Source organism: Lathamus discolor, chromosome 3 (genome assembly GCF_037157495.1).
Source record: "Lathamus discolor isolate bLatDis1 chromosome 3, bLatDis1.hap1, whole genome shotgun sequence".
Classification (NCBI taxonomy): Eukaryota; Metazoa; Chordata; class Aves; order Psittaciformes; family Psittacidae; genus Lathamus; species Lathamus discolor.
The window spans coordinates 79,630,728-79,652,096 of NC_088886.1; the positions used below are offsets into that span (position 1 = coordinate 79,630,728).

Below are 21,369 nucleotides of genomic sequence, written 5' to 3' on the forward strand. Positions count from 1 at the left end.
GGGAAATATGGTCCCGTGTGAGCGGGCACGGCGGGGTTCGGTCTCCCGGGGGGGGGGGGTCCCGGGCCCGGGGGGTGCGGGTAGCAGTGGCGGTGGGTGATGCGGCTCTGCTCGCTGCCCCCGAGCCCCCACGGGGGTGGGGTAAGAGGCGTGAGGAAAGCACCTCCGCTACCGACACACCGTGTTTTATATCCACCCCACCCGTTACTTTAACGTGAGAGGAGTTTCTTAACTTCATACAAGTCGTGCAAGCGGCTTATTGCCAGGGCACTGTCGGAAACGGGTGTGAAGGGGCTGGGTGTGAGGTACAAGCAGCCATCGCGCCCTGGGGGCTGTGCCAGGGCCCGTATTTCCCCGCTCCCTTCAGTTTCCCAACTAAAAGACTTGTGATAAAAGAGTTTCTGAAACACCTGAGGATGTCTAGTTCCAATAACATGGAAGGTAACATTTATTTACCACTTTTGAACACAGACACTTTGCAATAGTTAACACACGCTGTTGCACTCCTCATTTATTCACATCTAAACACACACGGTTCTGCTAGGCACATTGTGGCAGGCAAACATCACACATTTGTCAATGGAAGGTGAATGTGCTACTTGCAACAAGACATCAGATTCCATAGGTAAAAACTGTCAAAGCAATTGTCAAAGCAATCGATGAAGTTAAAAAGTCAAAGCAGTAATATTGTGCTGGGAAGGGGATCACTTCGCGTGAAGTTCAACACTTAATGCCTGGAAAAGAGAGGAGGAAAAACAAAAGAAAGGATATGAGACAAATACAGAAGTATTTATATGCAACCAGCGTGTGATCAAAGGTAACACTGGCTGCAATACCCCAGCTGAGTGCAGCAGACCTCTACTTCCGAAACCAGTTCTGAACACTGAAACGAATGACTGAATTACGCAGTACAAACTACTTCCACCAGCGAGTTGCTTTCTCACTGCTGCTGTAACTTACAGGAGAGCTACCGCATCCCTTTTAAAGTCCATTTTCATTTATGTATCATGCACAACACTCATTGTGCACAGCAACTTTTTTTCTTGACACATAAGCTTGGCCGAATGACAGCTTCATACTGAAACCTGAGTGCGGTATTCATTGCGATTCAGGATAATATCAACCTTCAATTTTAGTCATAGAAATAAGGAAAACGGCATGAGTGGACAAAGTTATAAAAGATAACGTATGATCTGTTAGTGCAGTATCTTATGTCTAGATTAATTTTCTTAATAATATCATGGGAAACCTTTAGTCTCAAGTTATAATTTATTTCTCAATTGATAATTTTTATCAGTTACCAAAATGCTGCATTCTATTACCTGTACATTTTCAGAATTCTTCTCCACATGAAAAGGAGGAGGAATAGAAAACAAGGAAAAAGTGGTCTATATAGGTCTGCACGAGAGCCATGTGTTATTCTGCCAAAGCAGTAAATACCTCATAAATCTCTTAACTATTTTAAGCCCAATTCAGGCAAGAGTTACTACACATTTAATTTCTCCCAAAAATTAAGTTGCTTTTATACTTCGGACAGAAGCAAGAATCACTTGAATCCAAATCTTTCGCTTGGTTACATGTAACAACATTAGAGGAAAAAGCAGCATCTTTTACCTTGGTCAGCCTTTGAAATAATTTGGGAAAGAATTTTTCCTTTCTTCATAATCTGCAAATGCAGAAGCAACAGGATCCGAGTAGAGCATGACAGGCCTTGGTCCTTCATTGTTCATGGTGAAAGTGTCTGGGAGCTTCCTGAGATCAAGACCCCTGCTTGAAAAATAAGCCTGGAGTGTTCTGAAAAACTGAACATATTGCATATGTGAAAATAAAGTGTGCCCAGCAGAGATTAATTATTTCCACTGACAAAGTACATCTATGTGTTCCTATGTGGGATGAAAACCTCTATTTTGGCCATAAACTAGTACAATATAGACAACATAATTCAGACATGTCCACTCTATTCATGGCTTGTACACCTAACATGGCATCAAAAGTTCACCATCTGCTTACTGATCATCTACACTCCCCGCTGAACCACAGAGGATTCAAACTGTGTCTCTTGTAAACCAGGCACAGGAAAACCCTTGCTGAGAGCAAACACTACAGTTGTGTTAGACATTTCTCTAAGAGTTAGCAACAGCGGGCAATTGATTTGAACTGGTCCCTTAGATCACTTTAAAGCAGAAATTAATGCTTCTTAAAACAGCAAGGAAAAATTGTGGGAAACTGATGTTTGCTCTTCACAAATTGCTCATAACATCTTGCAAGTGTTCTCTTAATTCTCAGATGTAATTAACTTTCAGATCTTCAGCCACTACTCATAACCACGTGTCAGATGCAAACTTATCTTCTTGAAGTACGAATATGCAATCAGTCAACAGAGTACGCATTTGAGACGAACATGATCACAGACTGGTTTGGTTGGGAAATGACCTGAAAGGTCATCTAGTTCCAATCCCCTTGCCAATAGACCAGGCTGCTTAAAGCCCCATCCTACCTGGCCTTGAACACTTCCAGCGATGGGGCAGCCACTCTCTGGGCAACCTGTGCCAGTGCCTCACCACCCTCACAGTAAAAAACTTCTTCCTAGTATCTAATCTAAATATACCCTTGTTATTAGGACAATAATTATTCCTCTTCTGTTTCATAAACCAGGTGATTGTATAAACATAATACATCTTTAAAAACTAAAGCCGCTGGATGGAAATAAAAGGGAGATTTATGCCCTACTGCACACCAAGAACGTCTCTTCAGTTAAGGGGTACATCTTGACTGAAGAATACTCATCCAGTTGGTGGTTATTGACTACACAAAGTGCACAGTTACTAACACTGCATTTAATGGGCCCCTCTTAGCTTTAAATTTAGAAAGCAAAAAATTCTCAGGATGGAAAATAGAAAACCCCCACAAAACTTTGGCTATCTTTCTTGCAGCATTTCCTTACCAGGTCTCTGTTTCTAGGGTTATCTAGAGGTTTCCATTTTTCTTCTGGTTGGAAAGGAGCACCCTTTACCAGTCCTCTCACAGCCACTACTGTGTATAGACCCAGAAGCACCACTTTCCACATGCTGAAGAGATGAACAGACTGTCTGTAAGGACAATGAACCAGACTTCTTAAGTCATAGAGAGCTGTGTCACTGGTAACAAAGAGAGCAAGCACAACAGTCCGGTGGAACGCTGAAAATAATTCAGTCACGGCAAGGAAAATCTGCCTCCTGCAGATTACGTCCATGTGCTATCAAAGCTTCTTTTTTTCCCTAGTATTAATACATTTCCTAGTACTAATGTATTAGGAAGAACGAATTATCCTAAGGAAGCGCTTCCCATACCAAAGCTATTTCTAGACACTGGATTCTCTTTTGAGAGGGACTAGCATGACATTTAACAAAAATTATTTACATTTGTAGATTTATGTTGGTTATTACCTACAATCATTTACATTGGCTCATTAGTTACAGCATCAGATTTTTGTGTGCACCAAGAAATACGGCTTGAGATCCAGATAACTCACTTTTAAAAATTGCATTAAATGAAAGCGTACTAAATACATTAATAAATATAATAACAACACAGCCTGGTATAACCCATTAAAGACCCATTTTACAACTGGATTCAAGGACTGGGGGTGGAGGGAAGGAAGAAATCATTCTCCCTTTCACATTCTTTAAAATAAAGCTTACCAGTGAATTTGGCTCTGGCTTGCCCCTTCTTGGTTAGTCTCCTTGTAATCTGTGAACAAACTGATCTCTGCACTTATATTTCTAGTGGACTGTAGGTGGGTGTCAATGACGTTAGCAGGAGTTCAAAAATACGGTAATGATTCCATTTCCATCCATGACATAAAGACTCTTGAGAATTTCATCCTTAATACTCTGAAGACCTGTTGTTGTGCCGTTAAAATTCCTCTTCCCTAAGCCATATTGCAGAAAATTGGTGGTAAGCATATAAGAACTTTAAATCAATTCCCGGAGAGATAGCAGAGCTGTATCAAAATACTACTTTTTAATTAAAGTAATTAGCCATATCTCCAGAATGGTGACTAACAGGTAATTACAGGTAGTTGAATGGTTTTCAAGCAAGACGAGATACAGATCATTTTCTTGATGTTAGACAGAGACAGAAAGAAAGTCTGTTTCAAGATCAAAAATCATAACATTTTAATGGAAGTGTTGCTTTCCTACCTTCATTTTATCAGCAGTTAATATCCTCTTGTCAGACTAGAAACTAAGACAAAGACTGCAATGAGGACTATGTTAATTTACCTTTGCCTTATTTCATAGCTTTCTTCAGCTCCAAGTTTTTGCTTACAATTTCATTATACTCTTGTCTCCACTACTTAGATTATACTTTAGTTAGTATCACATAAAACATCTCTAAATAGACACGTTAAAACGAAATATATTTGACCGTTATCTCACTCTAAATTATAGATATTTATTTCTGACTAGATGCTTTACATCTTTGTTTGGTTTAAATTTTGAAAGCAAAACAAACCCCTAACACCAGCCTTCCAGGAAGGCAAAGTTGTGGACATCCAAACCTCATTAGCGACACAGTAAACAAAATCCTAGCAGGGTTGTTGTCATGACTGCAATAACATATAAAAATACAAGTCAATTTACCCAGCTCGTATATTATTCTACAGACTTGGAATAGGAAAAAGACTTGCACCCCCATCAATTACTTTTCATAATAGACAAGTTCCAGATACTAGACTTATTAAGAACCAGAACAACAGCAGAAACAGAACTTGTAAAAAGGCAGGGCTCAATGTAAGGAAACTTTCTGGTGATTTTCTAGGTAAATACTTTGTTCTAGTTTAATTTTTTGCGTGAACATAATGAAGTCATCTGTAAATTTGAAACAAGTTTTATTACCTTCGTAACTTAGGCAGTTTGGTTGACCGATGAAGTACGCAGCTATGCAAGAGATCAGTTAGCATATGGGAGTTGAACTAAGATGATCTCCAGAGATCCCTTCCAACCCTAAAGATCCTGTGATTTTGTGAGCTGTCTTAAAAAAAGAACCTACAAACTTGCATTGTTGCTTTCTGAGCTAAGTGTGTTTGAGAAACTGCGCTAAAAGTCTGTTTAGACTTAGTGCTCATTTTAATGCATGTTTCTTTCACGGTGTTTTGGCTTGTTTTTTTCCCATTTGGGGTTGTTTTTTTGTGGCTTGGGTTTTTTGTTGTTGTTGCTGTTAGTTAGTTTGTTTGCTTGTTTGGGTTTTTTGTTGGTTTTGTTTTTTAAGATAATTACATTATAGCTCTTTCCTTCAGTGAAGTAGAATACATATTATAATACTATTAGTACAGTTACACTGATTGAACAAAATTGCATCCTCCTTTGAGAACAGTAGCTACTTGAACAAACACTTTCCAAGATACATGTCAGTGTGATGCCTTTTTAATGCAGCCAAATTTAAGCATCAGGTCTTCTTGACAAATTAAGTATACAGACACACATAGTCAGTAAACGGAACCTTTTGCAAGTGGCTACACTAATTATCTAGCCCTTATGGCATGGTAATGTTCATGTATGTTTGAATGAAACTGCACTGAAGCTGAAGATGCATGTAGCACTGTTTAGTCAGTTTCATGCAAGTTAATTCAAAAAGGTAAAAATTTAAACCCAATTAGTTTAGCTGAGAACAAGTTTTATACACATTGCTCTATATAAACTGTATTATTCACCAAACATTTTCCATCTTGCTGCATTACTGATTCATAATAGCAAGGCATGTATAATATGCATGAAGTAAGACATTGAGACAGGCTTCATCGGGGATGACCCTTATTGTACTCTACTTGAGACGGGGAAAAAAAGTGTCTGTGACTTAAAAGTACTGCTCTAACCACCAATCTCTTTTATTCACTGTTTTTATTTTCTGCTTAGAATCCCAAGAGAAGGAAAAGCACCAAACTGCTCCACATGAGAACCTGAGCAAAGACTAAAGGCAAACAAACATTCATCACAACACTCATTAGAGTGTTTGTACAACAGAAGTACAAGTAACATCCACAACACTCCACAGAGTATGAGAGGCAAATGGCATTTTTTGTGAATTACAACCATTTGTATTAATGCAACCATGTCAGAATACCATACAAAAATACACAGAAGTGTTTGTTTAGCAGAGGATATGCTATACAGTGCTCTTTTTAGTCATGCATACTTGGGTAAAAAAAAAAAAAAAAAAGACAAGTAAAAAAATGTGAAGTATATACTGTAGACAGGGAAAGCACCAAACAAAATACAAACATACCAGAGTAGCTCCCACTCAAGTTGCCCTCAGCTTCAGCAAAAAGTACCAGCCTCTAAAAGCACAGTTTTTAAAGATGCTGAGATTTCCACTTTCAGCAGTTTCAACGTTAGCTAAAGGCAGCTATTCTTCAAGGTTTTCAGCTTCACACAGACAAGGACTTTGCCAAAGCTCATCACATGTTGTATGATCTGTATCTGAGAATTCGGTTATAAACATTTTAACAAGCACAATCATTTATTACAGAATTATTCAAACATTTACAGAGAAGACCCTGTCGGCATCTCTAGAAACATGTAACCATTAAGAGTTCGTTCCACCTACACCACCAGATTTACGCTTGTTGAAACCAGGGGAGGAGTTAAAAATACGTAAGGTTGCTTGTGAACTGATTTTCCTAAAAATTGCATTTTTAGGAAACTTATGTAATTTAATAATAATAAGCACAATTTATGAAATCTGTGTTCTTCAAAGTTTTAACTCCTCATAAAACCAACCAAACAACAGCACCCTCCCTCCCATCAAACTACCCAAACCAGGTATTTTGGCCAACACTATTCCGACTTGGTGCTTGGAAAAACAATTAAAAGCTAAGTAGGGAATCATGTTGCTAGGCCTAGGTTACACAGCTTTTCTAGACTAATCACCATATATAAAGGCCTTAAAGGTAGCTCTGCCCTCTCAGTGATTTTAATACTAGACTGTTCCTCTATTCCTGTAGCTAAAAACTCACCAGTGGTTAGGATTACTGAAACAACATCATCCCAAAAGAAAGAAGAGAAAGTTAGGTGACCAGAACAAGTTTTAAAAAGTAATAAACTAACATACAGAAGGGAGTAGCAGAGAAGACAAAAATTGCATGTTATCTGCTGTGCCACAGCAACAGCAGCATCATGGCAGCCAGGGTCAAGTTAGTTCTCAATGAAAGAAGGTTAATAACTTGGATTTGTACTGCTTCAAACAATTATTGTGATCAGCTGACATGCAGGCATCTTGTGTGCATATCTAAATATGCCACAGTTCAATGATGAATAAAGATGCCATCTCAAAGCTTAAGACTCAGTGTTATATAGTACCAGTATGGGGTGGGGTCAAAATCAAAACTGAAGAACAAATGTTTGAAAACTAATTTGACACACAGACTTTGAAATCGAGACAGATACCTGAGACATTTTAGTTCCTTTTTGTCTCTTTTTGACTTGAGAAACTAAGGTTAGCTAAAGCTTTCTAACTTGGGTTGGTGTGATTCCAAACCACAAATATGCTGGACTTGTCATAAATCTTCATTTCTGTAAGTGTAAAAGGGGATTAAAATGATTTTTTTTTTTTTTTTAGAGTCTTTTTCCCAAATCAAGTTTCAGTATGATCCACACAAATATTTTTGGTCAATTTCAAAACCTGAAAATAAGGCTACAGAAGCCCACAGGCTACAGCTAGAGTGTATTCATTTACTGGTTTAAGGCACAGTACTTTTGTTTGCTCTAGAAAGCTACCAGTTCCAAGTCACAGTGAGGAATTTCACATTTCAGTTTTGGTCTGGCACTGTAATTATATGTGTCATGTCTACTACGTGTAAAATATTTCAGTTGTCAGGTGCTGCAGTCCCGAATACTGTTTTCATGCTCAAAGTGACGTAAGTGGAAAATACTGAAGCCTGAATTCTGAATAGAGCCCAAAGTAGGACACTTAAAAGTTTAATAAAACTAAACATCAACACACTTGCATGCTTCATACTTTATGTATACCCTGAAATGATTCAAGCTGGAGGGAAAAAGAGTCTTTGCTGGTATTTCAACAAACATGCAAAAACCTCAATAGAACAACAGCCTACTGGACAGCTGCTGCAGTCATGGTCGCTACTATTACTGTGACACTGTTGTTTACCACAGCAGAAGGATACTGCAAACCAAGGATAATTGCATACAGAAGGAGGAACTGGAATGATATGCCACCAAATAACAAGTTTGTGTGTGCCGTTTCTGACTTTCATAGGCATAAAACTAGCTCTGATACCACACATTTCTGCAGAATCCAGACCACAACCTGCCAATAACTGTAGAGAGGCTTACCAGATTTGTTTGGGACAGCACGAGTAGCAAAATCTGTCTGCATTTAAGAATGCAGAGTGAGACCCAGTGAAATTGAAGTCAAAACATCACAACTTTGAATCAGGTTGCTACAAGGTAATAAGCATGTAATTTAAGGCAGTTACATGCTTAGATACTTAAAAAATTGAGGTGCTGGGCAGGTTTGCTTAAGTAAAAGCTATAGAATATTCTCCTAAAATGCTTAAACTTTATTTGTTAAAGCAGTAATGTTTATTAACGAGATGAAATATACAGATTTTATTTGAGCTTTAAGATAAGTGAGGAGCTGATTAAAAGCTTTAAATACATTCTTCCATAAGTAAGAATATACATCAGAAAACATAATATTTGTAAAAGGTTTTCAAATAAACTTTTAGAGATTTTAAGGATTCTATTACGAATACTAGTTTAAAGATCTGGCTTTAAAAAAAAGGTAGAAAAACTATCTGACTTTAACATAAAAATGAATCTGCTTCCAATTGTCATTCATCCGCACACATTTCCAGAGGTATACAAGAGCAACATCAAGCTTTGGTGACAAAAGTATGTCTCTCCTAAAGGAATGGTGATGAAAGTTTAAAAACCTTTTACAGTACAGTGCCAAGTGCTTATACAAGCTAGCTTGATTATCTCTCAGAGTAAAAAAAATAATTAAAGAGTCAAAGCTGTAAATTAAGTGACTAACATTCATTATGAAGTGGAAAATTAGCATTAAGAATTTAGTCTGGTTTACAGCCATCAGTCTTCTAGTAGCTTAGTGACTTAAAACAGCAGCACAATTATCGTACAGATACTATAACCATTTACAAAAACTTTTTCAGTAACCCAGAGTACTGAAGATCTGTAAATGTCCAGGTCTTCTTCCTTGGTATAAATAAGACAAAAGTCTAAATATACCCATAAGTGTACTGAAATAAGCTTAATCGAATGAAAGCTTCTCACATGTCTACATTTATTCACAGGCACATAATTGACTTTATTTTGCCCTGTCAAAAGTTAATTAACAAGTCCTTAACCTTGTTACTAGCAAACACATGGAAAATTAGACTCCGAATCAAACACTGATGTATGCAACAATGTTTTTTGGTGTGTTTAAGTATCAATACATTTTATTATTTCTAAATGCTGACCTTAAAAGTAGCCCAATTGGTATAGTTGAAAAGCTCACTTAGACACACAAGCTGTGTCTGTCTTCTGTGATGTATTACTATTGCCTTGTTTAGGGTTTTGTTGTGTTGTTTTAAAACTTGGCAAATTAATGTTTTGGAATGAATTGCTACATGCAACAGCAACAGCTCACTCAAAACCACAATCAGAGCAGAACTCTAACTAGGAGGAATATTATTAACTTGTATTTCAGTTACTACAATTTTTTTTGAAACAAAACAAACCAACCCCCCAAAAACAATCCCCTTTTGACACAACGCTGAAATATGACATACTGCAACCAACTTTTAAATCAAAACTGAAAATTCCACCTTTGGGCAACATTCATTCACTCAGTTTCAAGGTACATTTAGTAATTCAGTTAAGAGGTAATGGTTTTTCCTCACCAGAAAAATACAGAGCTTTTATGAACTGTTAGCTATAGATGTAGCTATAATGACTGCAGCGTGATAAGACTATGTGGAACACATGTTTGATCATATCAGACAGAAAATATTACAGACTTCAAGAGCAATTCAGCGTATGGAGATGTCACTAAAGCTTCTCATTGAATCTCCCTCTGCCCCTCCCAAAGAAAGATGCTGCTGTACATATATGCTGTACCTAAAATCAGTGACATTTGGTACTCTAGGTTCTTACCCGTTTCTTTTTTTAAAATTCTGTTTCTGATAGCTTATAAAAAATTAGAAAGAGGTACAAGAGAAAAAATAGTGGCTTAATCTCAACCTAAATGCTTATGTGGCATAATCTCCATCTTAATGTGGCGAACATCCACATGGATGAAGAATGACGGCTCTGCCAAATTAATACTGTAACTCCTGAAGGAGAAACAGAATTTGGGTCTGCGTGATAGCAGAAATCTCCCCTTCCAGAGCAGAGGTCTAATCCATTACAAATTAATTTGGGTCTCGATCTTCTCCCACATAGTCTAGATAATCTAAAATTTAAAGGAGAAACTGGAAATTTAATTAAAGGTACTAAGACACATTACAATGTATTTGCCAAAGCTGTTTTATAGATGCAGCCTACTCATAATAAATGATATTTCAGTAATATTTACACTTCCTCATACACACAACTAGAAGTATTTATATTGTTTTAGCTTATGTTTCTGCAGAGATTATAATTACGAACAGTGGCAGAACTAGAGACTCACGTAACAGAAGTCTCTTCTCCAAAAGTAACAACAATCAATCATTCTATTTTACCTGAAAAACAATTTTAGACTGTTACAAAATCTTGCCCTTTTCAGAATGGCAACTACGCATCCTCTCTCAGAAGGGGATGAATTGTTCTCCGGGCTTGTTTTAAGCCTATCCCCCCTCCTCTGATTATACAGAAAATCTAGTTGGGATCAGACACCTAAGCTCTCAGAGAGAACTGTTTGCTGTCCTTATTCTGATTATTATTTTGTTCTACCAACAACTCCAACAAATGCATTTGTGCATAAAGAGCCCATTAAGATGACAAAACAAAATCAGTGGTATATACAGTTGTAAACCAAAATGATCATGAAGGCCAAGGAAAATTATCATCCACAGAAATCAGATCCTTTCACACACAGCCTTTTACCAGCCCCGATGCAGTGCTGCCACCATCTTTCATTCACAGCTATTTGAAAGTAGAATAACTATTCTTGTATGTCTGAACGGCAATTTTTAAGTTAAACCAACTGGTGGATTTCGCTACAAGTATACTTAGACACAGAAATTATCTTACATACATATACTGTAGCATACATTTGACTAGAAAGTATCAAGATACAATCTACTGAAATAACTTTTCACATTTATAGACACTATGTATAATCTAACCTTTTCTAAAACAGGTTAAGACCAGAACACCAGCACATAGATTACTGATAGCAGCGACAGTGGTCTGGTTAACTACAGAAGTCCTACACAGTTGAAGCAGTTTGAATTATTTAGTGATAATCTGAACTGCTGACTTGCACATAAGCACACAAAACACATGATTACTTCACATTTGTCCTTCATTTCAGAAAGTTACTGTTTGAATTAAGTCTTTCCAGGAAGCTCAAATTAATTGACCCTAACAACACACTAGAACTAACTGAGGCACTTCAGGCAAGATTAATGAGATACCACAAAATTAATGGGTCAGGCTGGCTGTACTACTATATCGAGAACATACCTGACTGACTGCAGGTAGCAGATTTCCTCTTATTATTCATGTAAGATGACTGAGCTGGCCTAATATTTCCATATGAAGATAGCAGGTATCTTGGACAGAGCGGATACAGCTAACACAAAAGCAAGTAGTAGACTCATCTCTATGCAAAATCAATGCATCATTATCACCTAATGGCTACTGAGATTTCTTCTGTTGGCAAAACACAAACCTAGGGGACAGAATTCCTTACAGAAAGGTATTTTAGGCTTTATTATAAATGGCAGTCACTGTAGCATCTAGGCACTAAGATAATACTTTATACAGAGCTAAAAATTATGGTCAGTATTTCCCACTATTAATTATGAGTTTGTTCACATGAGGAAGTTAGCACTGTATGGCAGGGCATGAGTTGTTGTTAACTATTTCATATTAATTTCATGTATGGATATTAGTTATAAGACAGCTGATTGAGAACAGGAAAAAAGCCCTGCCTTGTGTGCAACTGCACCATAAACACACACCATACCTCAGTGTTTGCTAGCTTCTACATATGGACAAGGTCCAAGGAGTGATTTCAGAATTGACAAAATTCCAGAGAAAACTGACAATGTTTTAAAACAACATTACAGCAAATTATTTATGAATCTGCTGGTATCCTTCCTGAATAGAAAGCTACACAGAATATTGTTGTTCTCTCACAAAAAGTAAAATGTGTAAGACTTCCAATAATCTCACAAATGTTCAATTCATACTGATTGAACAAATGATCTGATAGAAATAACAGTTCTAAATAAGCAGTACATTCTAGTTTGTCTAGTCACAACTGTGGCAGCTTTTAAATGTAGCATAAAATGATTGAAAGTATACTTGGCTGTGTAGTTTTTGTGATAGTCACAGTGTGCTTGAAATGTGTTGAGTTTTAACCAGCATAATTTAGACCTGCAAGAGATGCAAGTTCAGAACATATGCACTGTATGGCATAGTGAGTAAAAAAGAGTCTGTTTCAGCAAAGAAGTACAGTGAAATACCAGAGTGTCTACAAGGCAAACAGTACTGAGATGTTACACTAATATGATTTATGTGCTTAGACACAACAGCTAATTAGCTTAATTTTCACAGTCAGGAAACAAACACCATGAAAAAACTTCTAAGCAACATGAACAGAACCACAAACTTCCCATAAAGATTCACAGTTCTGTCCTCTTTCCCATAGAATGTAAACTAAGGATGGTACTGATCTAGGCATTCCTTTGTGGAAATTTGCCTCATCTCCACTGCTCAGTTTCTAGGCTGCGGTGTTCTTTCTATGCATAACAAATGTTACACAATACAACACAGCACGTGTAGAAGAAGAGAAAAAGTCACAAAGTCTGGTACTTTGTATAAATGCATTCGTCCAAAGGCCAGCATCACAACAGACAAGGGAAGTGGAACTTTGGCTGCAATCTTCAAGAGTTTACTGTAAGAATATAAAGAAAAATTGCCATTTTTGTAGCCACACATGCAGAAGGTACACAAATATCATGTTTCACTTTCTTTTGAAAAGTAATTTCTAGATTTCAAGGCTTTGTTCATTTTAATAAGCGAACAAATAGGTCTAACTGGCAATAACAACATGCCTAAGGAAGAAAAATTATTTCAAAAGGCTGATAAAATGTAATTTAAAAATATACTCATATTCATTTAGAAAGAAGACAAAGATTTAATGTTTTACATAATTTGAATTAACAGGTACTAGTCAAGAGGATAAACTACATTGGTTATTATTCATTGTCTTTCATGAAGCACTGACTAATTGTATATCTGAACAAGAAACATTATTACTGTCAACAAAAACAAGAGCTCAAAACTTATTAATCCAGTAGAAAGCACATTTCCACAAGCGTGTCCATACAGAGAAGTCACAAGAACTTAAGTGTATTGGTTTAGAATTCACCTTTCCTTGTAACTTTTTGAAAACCATTGCTAAATGCATTAGGATTCTGTATCCTTTGGAAGGATTCAATGACTTATGAATGAAAAAGTCACAGTTAAAGAAGACTTTATGTGACCAACTGTTTAGATAGCAAATACTTCATTTAAGTCCACGTGGTAAACACAGGTGATTTTCTCAGGTTAGGTAAACTACAGGTAATTTGCATGCCTTTTATTTAATCTTTAAGATTTAACCATAAAAGTTGATAAATCTCTATGTAGGCTGAACAGTTATATGTCTGTGCAGCATAAATTAACTTTTATCACACAAATGAAGTAGTAAGAACAAATCAGGAAAACAAAAACTGGAGATTGGGCTACATACAGTACCTTGATTTCACCTCAGAAATACTTGAATTCATGAGAATTTCTAAAATGCATGTGATGATAATAGCTGTAGATCTACATGGATCAGGATCAAGTTTAACATTGTACCTGCAAAGAAACAGTTTAAAAACCATGTTATTTCTAAAGCTAGGCTTCCAAATAAAAAACAACTTGAGAACACGTATGTGCTGATAACAATGCACACATGAAATATATACGGCATTGCAGCCTGATTTTAAATCCTTTCTGAAGCATTACTTTCTTCAATGGATCACTGATTCACTTAACACCTACTTATACCATAATATAAATCAGATAGTGTAGAAAAAAATCCAATTACAATATCAAAGAATTCTGTTAATTATAAGGTAGCTGATAACATAAAGAGTCAAATGTTAGCAATTTTTATTATCTTCCAAGTTTTGTATTCTTTTCTTGTACCTTACTGGCAATTTAAGAAGTTACCTGAGATTTTTTAACCAATAAATTAAGGATGGCAAGTTGAGCAGCAGGATCCATGTGAATAAATTGAGAATTGTAACATACATCTTAAGACTGTTAACAGCTTCAGCAATGGTACTGCTGGAAAGAGACTGTGTTGCTTCTGAAATACTGTCCACTGAACTCTGGTTTTTGACTGTGTGTATCCTGGAGTTCTGTGAAGTTTCTTTTGAGCAGCCTGAATCCTGAAAATAAAAGATAGAAGTCAAAATCGTGACTTGTAAGAACAGGAAGGAGGGAAAAGCTATCAAAACAGTACCATACCAGCTCCATTTTAAGAAGAAAATTTGCAGTTTATCCCTCAAAATGCAAAGTTCAATAGTTTAGATTTAAAGCATCCAGATTTATACAGAAATTTCTCACGCACTAATAGTTTATATGTCTTTGGAAGAAATAATAGAGTGGAGATGCCCTGACATCAATGCAGAGATAAGAAATTGAGTTCCTGGATGGAGGAAGGACAGAATAAAAAAATATAAAATAAAAAAATAAAGCACGCAGGTGAAAAATCACAGGTGATCTTTCATGGGAAAAGATACAGGAGGTAATGCAACTGCAACAAGAAGTAAAATATCAGCTGTAGGAATAAATAACAAAGATAAACTAATGACTTGGCAGATGTTATCTTCCAACAGAAAAAAACACCCAAGAACAAAACAACCCCAAACCACACAAATGAAACAAAACAAAACTATATGGACAGGAAAGAAGGGAAGGAGAGGATTTAAAATTAGACACACAAAAACCACTCAAAGAAACCATAGAAAACTATTAACAACCTTTTCTGGCAGAATGTTTTTTAAAACTATGCTCTATGTTTGCAAAAAAGAACAGGTAGGTGTTAAATGCTTGTATCCACACCTGCTTACATCTTAGATCTTGCACCTTAAAGTAACTGAAAAAAAGAAAGTTCACAATGCATGAAACCCCAACGCTTCTTCAATCCTTTTTAAACAACTCCAAAATATATTGCAGTCTCAGCCCATAGCCATCTAATAAGTCATATTTGTCATCTCCCGATTAAAAAAATCCCCCTAAACTCCACAAACTACTTATCTGGAAAAAAAAGTATTCACCTTTAGTATAGATGTTACCTAGAAATTCTTTTCTTAGGTAAAACATGCATAATCAACACCCAAAATTTAGACAAAAAACATTGTTGCTCTGTATGTGTTCAAAGACTAAGTTTTCTTAAAGGTACTTTAGACAAGTCTGCAGTGCAGTGATCTTGAACAGGGAATGCCATGGTCACATGCAATGGAACAGGCTACTCATGCCCTGGCTTTTCTTTCAGATTATGCACACAGTGAGTAAACTACAGCCATCCAGTCATCACAGCACACCTTAATACTACACCAAGGCAAGACGATGACAATTCATAATTCATAGGTTTGCCAGACAATTTTTGGTCACAGTTCTGAAGAGGAAACAGACCTACCCCACTGAGCGCATTTTGTTCTGCTTTTACATTCACATGCAGTTTTATAACCTGCAAAACAAACAGTTCAGCTTTCTTAATAATGTTTCTTCACACAAAAGCTGCAGTATAGAAGAAAAAAAAATGGGGTTAGTTTTTGTCTCTTTTTATAGTTAGATGATTCTAGGGTCCCAGTGGAGCTGCAATACAAGAATTCCCTCAGCCTTTTTTATCAGCAGCACCCAAAGGGCTCTATTAAGGAAGGATTTCCAAGCACAGAGAGAAAACTTATGCTGCTCTGCTTTCTCCCCTCTCACTGTGCTCAACAGAGAATACAGAGTGGAAAAATTGGCATACTCATCACCTCCTCCTGCTCATTCAGTTCTACCTCACTTTCTGCAGAAAACCATAAACGGGCCACATAGGAACCATATCAGATCTATTGCAGAAGGGCAAGTATTGTCAGCATGGGGACATCCTTCACAGGGTAACCTTATGTCACAGAGAGCTCAATTAGAGATGGCACTGTTCCTCAGGCTCTGCTTTCAGCTGCCACCTATCTGCTTCAGACCACCTGTAAGTTGCTCTGCTTTGAGCCCCTAATTCCAGGCACAGGCTCCAATGCTTCCCTAGTAGCTAAGTATAGTAGCTGATTTAACAGCTATAAAACCATAGGGTGAATCAGGTAAGTTATAAGCTCTGATGCAAGGAAGACCATGGAAACTGAATGGTAGGAACTAAATATGGATCTCTGTGGCACTACACAAAGGATCATATTAGACATATAATAAGACTATCCTAGTTCTACAATATATAGACCCTCCTTCCATTTACTCCATGAAGATTTGGGGAAAGTCTTTACAGATAGAAAAAGTATGCTACAGAACATATCAAGTCGAACCTTTGCTAAAGTTTCTCTTCAAGGGACTTAAGTAGTCTTTGATTTTAGAACATTACCTACCCTTAAGTTAAAACTGCAATGATGTGTGGGCATATGGGATTGTGCACTTCTTTAGAAGTGTTATCAAAAGAAGAAGAAGAATTCTAAAAATTACAAGATTAAAAAAGTCAAATAAATTCAAAGATGACCCATTTCAAGTATGCAAATAACGACATTTCTTTTAAGCACAAACCATGGTAATCTGTAGTTTTCCTTTTAACATGGGGTTAATTCAAAGCATACAAAATTTTGAATTCAATTTTCAATTCAAAATGTTTAGCCTTTCAGTACCTTAAAAAAGTATTGAAGATAAACAATGACGACAGCAAGTGCACCACAAGTGGTCCAGCTAACTAGAGCAAGGGATAATGCCCCACAGAGCCTTCTGGGTGTAATCAACTTATCTTTTTGAAGCACAGGAGGTCTATGAAAAGAAAGAAAAATTGTTGTTATCCTTTTCCAACCACACCAGACCTACAAAGACAAAAACATAATTCTGTTTCATGAATGACTGGAAAGAATCAATTTTTCCTGAGTATTGATTAAACACAGGACAAATAAAGTTAGACAAATTTTAACACATATACCAACACCTACATAAAGTAATTGCAAAAAAACCTTTCATATTAAATGAACAAAACTATCTTGAAAAAAGCATTCTAGAATGTATGCCTGCAATGTATTATTTTTACTTAATTTGGGCAACATAGAGGAATTATCATTGAATATAAAACATTAGGTAATGCTAACTATAGATCTGCAGTTAGCAGATCTGACAGCAGTTAGATCAGTCACCAAGTTCTGTTCAGCCCAAGAGAAAAGTATCTAATTGCTGCACAGATGCATCACCAAAGTGACTCCTATAAACACATTAACGCACTGCAGCGTTCAATGATCATACAACAGTACATACAGAATTAATCTCTTGGAGATTTTCTGTTCACAAAACATTCTTCCCAGACAAGAATTTCTGCTTGCTCATAGTCTGAGACACAGAAAAGCTTATTTGAAGTTTGTGGAGTCCAGCTGATACGACTAACAGGCAGATATGAATCTAAAATGACCAAAATGAGCTGAGAAGGTGTGACCACGAGGGGAATGCAGTGGGGAGGAAGTGCAATAGAACTATAAAAAAGTTTGTACTTCTTGGACATTCATGGGATATCCAGTATTAAAATAGGCATGAAGAACAGAAAAAGCATTGGAAAATACAGTTTTAAAATCCTTAACAACAAATAATAAAACCCCAAACCAAATAAATAACCCACCCACACAGAAACAACCCCCACCCCCCCAAAAAAAAAAAAAAGGCTCACTGAAAAGGACAAAAAATTCCAGATACACCTAGTGACAAATTCTTTGCTGCTGGCCCTATCAGGTAATTTCTGAACACAGTACAAAAGTCACGCAAATACTATCTACTTTGGAGAGATTTGAAGAAAATAAATGTTTATTTTTTTTTCCCCAAAAAAAAATTCAGGAGAGGGTGAAAAAACTTTGTAAGGCATTAGAACTTCAAAATGAACCAGCTGATTTACTGTGAGCACAAAAAAATCCTACTTTCCTGCCTCTGCCTAAGGCATTCTTGGGGTTTGTAGGAAATCAAAAACTTACATGAAGAAAGTATGAATTGAGCCAAACCCCTTAAAAATTAGGAGGGAGTTGTTTCAAAACTTAGAAGTTCATCACTTTGTCACTTAAAGCTAATACTGAAGCATCCACTGTAATTTAGAAACAAGGTGGCTGAGAAGAAATAGCTGACACCGCATCTATTATTTGGTAGAATAGGACCAGAAATGCTAGCGATGAAAACAGAAAAGAGTTCATTTAGTGGATATTTTCTGAGTGAAGTCCATCCCAACCAACTTTCTGGAGATACAGAGTTGACTCGAATGTAGCTGAAGACTGCTACTAGTGTCAGAACAGTCACACATGCATGTTATCCAATTTACTAATTTACTCCTTCAAAATCATTCTCTTTTCTTGCTTTTTTAAGGTCACTTTAATATTTGAGTACTCATTGGTACAGAAACATTCCAGTGTTCTTAAACATGATGTATAAAATTAATGTCTTGTGGAGTGAAATGAACATCCAAGAAGTTTTTGTTTTACAAGCCTCTTTGTGTTCTTTAATGCAGTTTACCCAGTTATAAATAATGAGGAGTGGATTGCAATGCTTACAGTCCTTTTTCTAACTAAATACATTTATTTTTTGAGCTGCTGAAAAGAACAGGTCAGTTCCTTCTTCCCCAGCAATCCTTCCTCAAAAACAAACTGAACATTTTTATAACAGCTGGTGAAAGAAATGAGAAAGCCATGTATATTCCTTTTCATAAATGTGGAATAAGGAATATGAGGCAATATTCATGCTTCATTAGTACTTAACAATGACAAACCCACATGTCTAAAATCAGGTATGAACTATATATTGCAGGATTCAGTATGTGCAAGTATTCACACTGACGCAAACAGAAAAAATTGACAGGGTCACAACCAGCTAAAAAGGCATAATTATACAGTACAATAATGTTTTACCTCATCAGAATTAACCATAGTGAAGAGAAGAGTCTCAGAGATGTAGAGAAAAATACTCCACTCCAGTAGGCAATGCCTGTCCCAAAAAGAAATAGAATCAGGGACACAAGGGGGAACCATGCATCCCGACTGCTCAGTACAGCAGCATCCACCTCTGGTAGTGACAGTGATTCCCATATCTCTCTAAACCAGTTAAACCTGCCAAAAACATGAAAGCAGTATTACTTTTCATTTCCAATTGCTGTTACAATAAGATATCTATCAACAATTCCTCCTCCAACAGTGTTTCAAACAAAATCACAGCAAGGTGTTCACAATGACTACAGGTAAAATATTATTCCTCCCCACCAATATTCTTACTGAAATTTCTGGTTTGGAAACTGCTTTAAATAAATAAGTTATGCAAACTCACCCCTGCAGAAACACAACAATGCTTATAAGAGGTTCTACTTTGTAGGGTTTAGCTGTCCTAACTAGTTCAAGGGAAAAGTCTGAACACTGGCCTAGAATCAAGAACAGAAAGCATCTATAGTTATTATTTTGCTGTGGACTTTAACAAAGAAGGCACATAACAAAAAGTACATTCAGACAAAGGTATGAAAGTTTACTTTAAAACAAAATAACTGTCTAACAGCAGTATTGCAAGTCAGCATACTTCATCATCAAGGCCCGTATTCACTGCAATGCCCATTTTAGGTAATATGTCACCAGAACTTCTAGAGAGACTACAGTGTTGGTTATGAACACCACCTGAATTTAAACAAAAATGTATTTTGCCTGACGTCTAAAAGTTAGTCTGCAACTCTCATCTTCATGCAAAAAATAAAGTGGTTTGTGCTTATTAACAATATGTTTTAAACTTTTACATGTATTTTTAAGTAGACCTCCATTAATTCTAAAATACTGTGCAACAGCAATCATTCACAAAGAAGGGACGGCAGAATAAAACAGTAAGGAAATATCCTGCTACACCACAACCTAGGAGGACTACCAACAAAACCTGGAACTGAAGAACATAGATCCAAGTACATGCACAAGTTCAATGATACTTAGATAAAAAATGCACAACAGTCAACTAAGCCTTTCACCAATAAATTGGGTAACTTCTCTGAAAACACTCTATATTAGAAAAAGATTCTAGAAAAATACCTGTTGATACCAATGTGCTCAATTGTCCTCCATAAGTAAGAAGAATATTAGAAACAATATAGGCAGGAAGAGCACCAGCATGGAACCTTATAATCTGAAAGACAAGGATATAATGATAACTTTTATATATATAAAAATATAGAAAAACCACACATAAAAATACTATCTTGAAGCCAGCATGATGGTACGATTAGAAATTCTTTCTTAAAAGATTCAAACAGCTTCTTATTTAGATATATAAGTATTTGATCACCACAATTGTCAATTACTCGAAAATACTCGGATCTCTCATAAACGTATTTTAATTCATGAACAAATTATAAATGAATGCTATTTTTCTAGAAAAAATAAATTTTAAAAGAATAATTTCAAGAACAGTACCATGTTAATGGTGTTTCAGTAAGATAAATCAAAAATATTTAAAGGTGACTTTGCAAGCAAAACCTGCATGTAGAGATATATATATATGCTCTTCAGTAAAGAATGTTCGGAAGCAATTTCATGTTATGTTTTAACTGGCTTTCACTGTCATAATTAACGTACAAGTAACACATAGATTTTTCTAAAACAGCAACCAAATGAAAAGCCCTTCATATAAATGCATACATTCAAACACAGAAGCTTGCCAGTAATATTCCTAGCACTAAACTTAGGTGCTTGCAAATTAATTACATTTCAGAATCAGGAAATTGCAGGTGGCTGGTCTATTTTTACCTAGATCAATGTTGCAGTCTATTCTTCATTGATAACCAAAGAAAATTTGTTGAGAAGGAGCATATGGATTTACTTAAGACTCTTTCCCTCTCCCCCCCAATGTTTAGTGGATGCCAAATACATTTTAAAGTTTTAACACTACTGACCCATCAGGCAACAAAGTG

The 21,369-nt window shown here is 36.4% G+C and overlaps 2 protein-coding genes across 4 annotated transcripts in view; both read right to left on the minus strand.

The window, feature by feature from the left end:
- Positions 1–419: 419 nt before the first annotated feature.
- Positions 420–5,282, minus strand: C3H2orf66 (chromosome 3 C2orf66 homolog). 3 transcript variants are annotated; one of them, XM_065669980.1, is made up of 3 exons: positions 3,681–5,282; positions 2,945–3,089; positions 420–1,802 (listed from the first exon to the last, which is right to left on the minus strand). In XM_065669980.1, exons 2-3 carry the CDS (start codon positions 3,065–3,067, stop codon positions 1,620–1,622), a joined length of 306 nt encoding a protein of 101 aa, XP_065526052.1. In that variant the 5' UTR covers positions 3,068–3,089; positions 3,681–5,282; the 3' UTR covers positions 420–1,619. The 3 variants fall into 3 exon arrangements, with proteins under 3 accessions (XP_065526052.1, XP_065526051.1, XP_065526050.1); XM_065669979.1 differs by having other exon boundaries at positions 420–734; positions 1,615–1,802; positions 2,945–5,282; XM_065669978.1 differs by having other exon boundaries at positions 2,945–5,282.
- Positions 5,283–5,860: 578 nt separating this feature from the next.
- PGAP1 (post-GPI attachment to proteins inositol deacylase 1) overlaps positions 5,861–21,369 on the minus strand; it is a 40,779-nt gene continuing 25,270 nt past the window's right edge. Inside the window, exons 20-27 of the mRNA XM_065669977.1 lie at positions 20,492–20,585; positions 19,755–19,845; positions 19,343–19,540; positions 17,099–17,231; positions 15,889–15,939; positions 14,415–14,635; positions 13,953–14,057; positions 5,861–13,107 (exon numbers count right to left, since the gene is read on the minus strand). Coding sequence (XP_065526049.1) covers positions 12,969–13,107; positions 13,953–14,057; positions 14,415–14,635; positions 15,889–15,939; positions 17,099–17,231; positions 19,343–19,540; positions 19,755–19,845; positions 20,492–20,585 — 1,032 coding nt within the window. The 3' untranslated portion in view covers positions 5,861–12,968. The remainder of the gene's footprint in view (positions 13,108–13,952; positions 14,058–14,414; positions 14,636–15,888; positions 15,940–17,098; positions 17,232–19,342; positions 19,541–19,754; positions 19,846–20,491; positions 20,586–21,369) is intronic.